Source organism: Anolis sagrei, chromosome 6 (genome assembly GCF_037176765.1).
Source record: "Anolis sagrei isolate rAnoSag1 chromosome 6, rAnoSag1.mat, whole genome shotgun sequence".
NCBI classification, from domain to species: domain Eukaryota; kingdom Metazoa; phylum Chordata; class Lepidosauria; order Squamata; family Dactyloidae; genus Anolis; species Anolis sagrei.
Genome location: NC_090026.1, coordinates 78,581,447 through 78,588,273, shown reverse-complemented (window position 1 = coordinate 78,588,273; position 6,827 = coordinate 78,581,447). Strand labels below are relative to the sequence as shown.

General features: G+C 41.1%; 1 protein-coding gene across 1 annotated transcript; it reads left to right on the top strand.

Annotated features, from left to right (window-relative positions):
* Nucleotides 1-1,140: 1,140 nt before the first annotated feature.
* LOC132778624 (phospholipase A and acyltransferase 3-like) lies at nucleotides 1,141-6,183 on the top strand. The gene is made up of 5 exons (XM_060781808.2): nucleotides 1,141-1,232; nucleotides 2,873-2,972; nucleotides 3,428-3,693; nucleotides 3,811-3,872; nucleotides 3,976-6,183. Exons 1-5 carry the CDS (start codon nucleotides 1,215-1,217, stop codon nucleotides 4,055-4,057), a joined length of 528 nt encoding a protein of 175 aa, XP_060637791.2. The 5' UTR covers nucleotides 1,141-1,214; the 3' UTR covers nucleotides 4,058-6,183.
* Nucleotides 6,184-6,827: the final 644 nt, after the last annotated feature.

Genomic DNA, 6,827 nt, shown 5'->3' with positions numbered 1-6,827 from the left:
CATCCCTGACTGCACAAGTCTCCAGCTCTCAGTGAGTAGTTAGCCTACATAGACTGAGGGATTCCTCCCCAATTTCCTCTAGCTAGTTGATTTTAAGAAGGGGTTAAGAATGGGGTTGCCTTACTCATCTTTGCATGGCACTGTCTCCTCCCCCTTTGAATACTTAGGAATGTGATCTCTTCAGGGAAACTTAACTTCCTCTTTTAAAAGGTATTTTTATTGCCCTGGGCTGGCCATGTGGCCTGTCTCCATTTTCCGGCCTCTTTTGTCTTCTCCAGAGTGAGAAAGCATGTTGCCATTGTCTAAGGCAAGATGTAGCACATATTTTATTATTTTTCCTTTTCCTTAGAAGATAGCTCAGTGAAGCTAGTTAGCTCCAAGAACCTTTCCTATCTAGAATGGATTTCTTTTATCTTTAATAAACATATTATTTTTTGATCCTATGAGTTGTGGATCTGCAATTCTGTTCCATCCTGTTGAATGGAAGCTAATCCTTACTCACTACATGTAAGTTTCTGCTGCTTATGAACTGTGCATCCTGCACTCTGCTATATTTTTGGTGGAATCACCCCCAGAGAGGGTTATTTTTGAGCCTAACAGCTCCTGATTCCCAACAAGGGTAAGCTCCCACTGTTAGCCCCAGCTTGTGCCAACCTAGCAGTTCAAAAACATGCAAATATGAGTAGATCAATAGGTACAGCTCTGATGGGAAGGTAACGGCGCTCCATACAGTCATACCGGCTACATGACCCTGGAAGTGTCTGCGGACAACACCAGCTCTTCAGCTTAGAAATGGAGATGAGCACCAACCCACAGAGTCAGACACAACTACACTTAATGTCAAGGGAAACTTTTGCCTTTATTTTATCTTTACACAGTTTACAAGACTAAACAAATTACATTAACCTTGATCAAATATACAAGAGAAAAATGGGAAACAGAAGAAAATGCAACCAGTTATAAATAAACTATACACAACAACAACAACAGTTTGAAAGTCACATTTATTGAGCATAGTGGGTAACACCTTTGCCAAGTCTGTCGATTATCCTTCAACTAAAATGGAAATGTAGTTTTGTCCTCTTCAGAAGCTCATCCCCTGAAACTGAAAAAAACAAAAACAGCACCATACCTAGAAGGTCCAGAGGGGTTTATATTTGGAAAAGGAAAATGAAAGTAACTCAGAGGCAGCTAAGATCCCAAGGAGCAAGGACATGGCTGAGGAAAATGTGGTAATTATGCGAGTTCTTTACAAATATAACTCTTGTTTTATGTTTGTGTTGGTGAATTTGGCATGTACACAACACTGTTCCTTGCCCCTGATGTTGCCTAGGGACTGCAGAAGGAGAAGTAGCAGAGAAGGGTGGCTGCTCTGTGAAAAAGCATAGCAGCAGGCAATGTGTGTCTCAGCAGTTAGAACTGCAAATTTAACCCATATTTGCCTTCACAAATCAAAGCATGCCATAGCATACAAAGGGAAGAACTGCAAGGGGCTGTTACTGGCATCAGATGTTGTTTTTGCTGCTGGGAGAGCAGTTGTGTGCATGGCAGGGGGAGGAGAAATTAAACAGATTTTTTTTTTGGAAATACTAATTGTTTAAAGGAAAGAGGGCAATGCTAAAAGAGAGGAGGTAAAGCAGGAGAGCACTGTAAATGTGTAGAAAAGAGGGAGTAGGAAGGGGAAGCCCTGAGCAAGGAAGGGGAGGCAGGAGCCAGTTGAATTGTTATAAGCATTACTTTTCAACCTTCCTAATGCCATGACCCCTTAATATAGTTTCTTATGTTGTGGTGACCCCCAACCAAAAGATTACTTTCGTTGCTACTTCATAATTGTAATTTTGCAACTGTTATGAATTGCAATGTAAATATCCGATATGCAGGATGTATTTTCATTCACTGGACAAAATTCTATTGTTGGTGGGGTTCAGAACGCTCTTTGATTGTTGGTGAACTATAAATCCCAGCAACTACAACACAATATACCCAAATATTGGCACAAATACCCAAAATGCCAGAATTTGAATACTGGTGGGGTTGGGGGAACTGATTTGTCATTTGGGAGTTGTAGTTGCTGGGATTTATAGTTCACCTACGATAAAAGAGCATTCTGGGCTCCACCAATGATGGAATTGAACCAAACTTGGCCCACAGACCTCCCGTGACCATACTGGAAGGGTTTGATAGGCAGTGACCTTGAGTTTTGGAGTTGTAGTTCACCTACATCCAGAGAGCACTGTGGACTCAAACAATGATGGATCTGGACCAAACTTGGCACGGCTGCTAAATATCTGATATGCAGGATGTATTTTCATTCACTGGACAAAAATTGGCACAAATAGCCCAAATGCCAGAATATGATTACCGGTGTGGTTTGGGGAAAATAGTCCTTGACATTTGAGTGTTGTAATTGCTGGGATTTATAGTTCACCAACAATCAAAGAGCATTCTGAACCCCGCCAACAATAGAATAGGGCTAAACTTCTCACACAGAACCCCCATGACCAACAGAAAATACTGTGTTTTCTGATGGTTTTTGGTGACCCATCTGACATCCCCTCACGACCCCCCCCCCAGGGGTCCTGACCCCCACATTGAGAAACACTGCTATAAAGAAATCCAGTAGAGAGGGCAAGAAAAGAGCTCCTCCATGCCATCCTTCAGTGAATGAGGGGGCATTCGTTGGCTGCTTTCCCACTTTGTCCACCTCTCCCAATCCTCACATTAGGTTGATGTCAACATCAATGTAGTCGAAATAGGGTGACCAGCCAATTCTCAAAACAACTGCATTAAGGAAATTACTCCTGGAATGTATGTGCTATAGAATTACAGCTTCCCATCTAAGGTTATTTCTTGTCTCATTTTCTTTCTGCAGGAGCCAAAACCAGGAGACCTGATTGAGATTGACCGAGATCTTTACCAACATTGGGCTGTATATGTTGATGATGGATATGTGGTGCATCTGGTTTCAGATGGTAAGACTGGAAGAATGAAAAAGGGTTGTAGGGAGAAGAAGATTCCCCCCCCCCCCCCCAAGTTGTGTAGGTGCCTTTCCTGTCATTGGCAAACAGCCAAGATAAGGGTGATGGTTGTTTTGGGTGGCCCAAAAGTTTTCAGGATGGCAAGGGAACAGTCAACAGGCAAAGCCAGGATGTGTATGTCTGGAAGTGTCCTAGGACTGGTCCATAGTAGCAATGGATTTTGCGGGCCATGTTGATGGGCCCTCGGTGATCTTACAAAGCATCTCCTTTTAGTTTCTGTGACACTCACCATAATGTTCACACTATTTATTTTTTCAGTATAGATGTTTATGGGGGGGGGGGGTAGGTGGGATATAAAATAAGTGTCTAGTTGAGTTATATTATTAATGAAACACAGAACATTATGAACTAAGAACTACAATTTCTGTGTTTGTTTTCCTTGTTCTTAGATGAGGTTCTTGAAAATCCACCTCTTTCTCTGTCTGTCGGAACACGAAAGGCCGTAGTGAAGTGGCAGCTGCTTTCAGAAGCCTCCGGGCAAAATAAATGGCGGGTCAACAATAAGCTTGACAAAAAACATAACCCCAAACCCATGTGGGAAATAGTTATAGCTGCACTTGAAATGGTTGGAGAAAAGGTAGACTACAATCTGTTGAAAATGAACTGTGAACATTTTGCTACCGACCTACGTTACGGGCATCCTGAAAGTGGCCAGGTATGTATGAATGCATATTCACTGGAGATCCCCAAGCTTTTCAACATTTCAGATAAATATTATTGGGTGGGAAACCAGTTGCTGTGTGTCAAAACCCTCAAATCTCATTTCCTGCAGGTCATCAAACTAAGCAAGTTTCTTGAGGGAGCCCTCTCTGCGAATGCTCCTGCTACATTGAGGTAATCATTCCATAAATAGAAAACTTTAGCAAAGTTTCAGATAAATATTGTTGGAGGACCAATTGCTGTGTATAAAAACTCTCAAATCTCTTCTTTCCTACAGAATCCCGGAGGAGTTTCCAGTGATGCAGTTGATGAGAAAAGCCCTACAGCTATTTAGAATTAATTCGCTTACCCATCAGTAAAATAGGGTTTTCAGTGCATGATGCATAGCATGAACAATCCAAACAAATGTTTGCTTGTCAGGCAAGAGTTCAGGGCCTTTTCTACACAGCCATATAATCCACATTATCAAAGCAGATAATACACATTATCCAATTTAAACTGGATTATATGTGTCTACACTGCTATATAATCCAGTTCAAAGCAGATAATCTAGATTTTGTATGGCAGTGCAAAAGGGGCCTGTGGGCCTTCTGCACAGCCATATAACCCAGAATATCAAGGCAGAAAATCCTACAATATCTGCTTTGAACTGGGCTATCTGAGTCCACACAGCCATATATTCCAGTTCAAAGCAGAAAATTTGGGATTGTATTCAGCTGTGTGGAAGGGGCCCCAGTGGAAAGCAGCACAGCCACAGGAATGGATTAACCCCTCTTTTCTTCTCATATTCATCCTTGTCTTTAAAGGATGGCACCTGGCTTCCTCAGTGTAGGAAGGCAAGAAAAAGTCAGGCAAAATGCACAAAGCACCTAAGCTTGAGTGTAGATAGATAAAGAGAAAAGGCATTCCCTATCATTCCTCCTTCTCCTATTGTCACACGTCCTCCTTCTCCTGTTGTCACATTCCTCCTCTCCTATTGTCTATTGTCACAGTACTGGTCAACAAATTGCTGGAAGACTCTTCTCTTCTCCCTGAAAACATCATTTTTCCTCATCCTCTTCTTTTCCCAGAAGTTGCAGCACCCAGAATTTGCTTAGCTTTGACTTCATGCCATTTCCATCACCTAGAATCCATATAGGATTCCAAAACTTGAACCTTAGACCATGAACCCAAAATTTTCACAAAGTTCATTCCTAGCAAGGCATACTTCATTTAATCCTCCCCTTTGCAAATAAATATCTTTTGTTTCTCATGCCCCTTCTACACAGTTCTATATCCCAGGATCTGATTTTAGATTATCTGATTTAAATTGGATTATATGAGATAATCTGGGATAAGAAGAAACCCTGGGATCATATCCTGGGATATAGGGGCAGTGTAGAAGGGACCTCAATCTCATTCTTTCTTTCCTGATTCTGGAAGTTCTTAAACTATTGGATGATTTAATTGTATGTGCACCTTATGCTCTTTGTGGGATGGGACTGTCATGGGTTGCGTTGATGATGAGTATAGTTATTGGGCTTCTTATCTATCATATACTATTGTATGGTATGTATCACACATATTATCTTGCTTTAAGGCTCAATATATATGTATCATTGGCCTGTTTTAATCTGCTTGGTTTATTGATACTCTTATTGTGTAAATTGTAAGATGAAGAACAATTTTAACCAACATAAACATACCAATATTTCAACGAGAAGGGTGAGCCTGCTTTTGGCTGATAAGATATTCAAGTTAATTAGGATTGTTGTTGTTGCTGTATGGCTTCAAGTAGTTTCAGACTTAATGCGACCTTGGGGCCACTTCCACACAACTGAATAAAATCCCACATTATTTGCTTTGAACTGGAATATATGGCAGTGTGGACTCAGATAACACAGTTCAAAGCAGATGTTGTGAGATTTTATGCCTTGGTATTCTGGGTTATATAGCTGTGTGGAACAGCCCTGGGTCTAATGTTTAGGATGGGCCATGTAAATGACTTTGGAAGGCCACATTTGGTCCACGGGCCTTAGTTTGGGGACCCCTGCTCTATATGGTGGCCCCAAGATAAGACACAGAGATGATAGCATAGCTGTAAACAGATGTGCAACTGGTGTTTAGCTAAAATGGTTTTGGCACTGATAAGGTTGCTTCCTCCTGAAAATACCAATATGTTCCTATTCTTCAACTTGGCTTAGAAAAGAAGAAAGATTAAAGCGCCTCTTAGCTTGTGAGCACCTCTACAGCTTCTAGAACACTTCTGCTAAATGGATAACCTCCATCTATTGCAAGGGAAGTATTTCCATCTCCCAGTCTCAGGAAGGAGAATTCAAGCACCTTGCAGGGGACTCATAGAACTATCAAGACACCTGTTTTGGGGACCACTTGTGCATATGGCTATGTAACTATTGGACGTGACATCACTTTATTTGACTTCATTGACATAACTGCCCTTTTCTTGCCTGTTTGTAACCAATAAAGCTATGAATTGTACTAAGAATGACTCTATTTTACAATGTGTCCTTGAACGTAATTTGAAAAGTACATAAGTGCATCAGTTCAGATTACTTTTGCACTATTTTTAAAAAAATAATACTGGCATATGTGTATGAATGTGTATGTGCTATTTTAAAAAGGGAAAAGCAGAATTGTGGAGGGAGATACCAGTTGCGACCTCCAGATTCAGTTACGGGACCCCAGTTTAAGAACCTTTGTTCTAGGACAGTGATTCTCAGCCTGTGAGTCTCCAGATGTTTTGGCTTGCAACTTCCAGAAATCCCAGTTTACCAGCAGTTAGGAGTTCTGGGAGTTGAAGGCCAAAACATCTGGGGACCCATAGGTTGAGAACCACTGGTCTAGGACTATGAGGGCCAGTCTGTAATTATACTATCACTCTGGATCCAGCCTTCAGAGTTCAAGTCCTTGCTTGGATATGGAAACCACTGGGTGACCTTGGATACTCTCTCAGCTTCAGAAGCAAACCCACGCTGAACATATGTCTTGAATAAAACATAAAATGTTTTTAATTAGGAGATGCAAATGATTTATGTTTTTATTGCTCTTGTTATGGTTTAATATTATATGCTAATGTTTTAAAATATTTTATGGTGTTATTGGGCATTGAGTTGTTGCCTCTGTAAACCG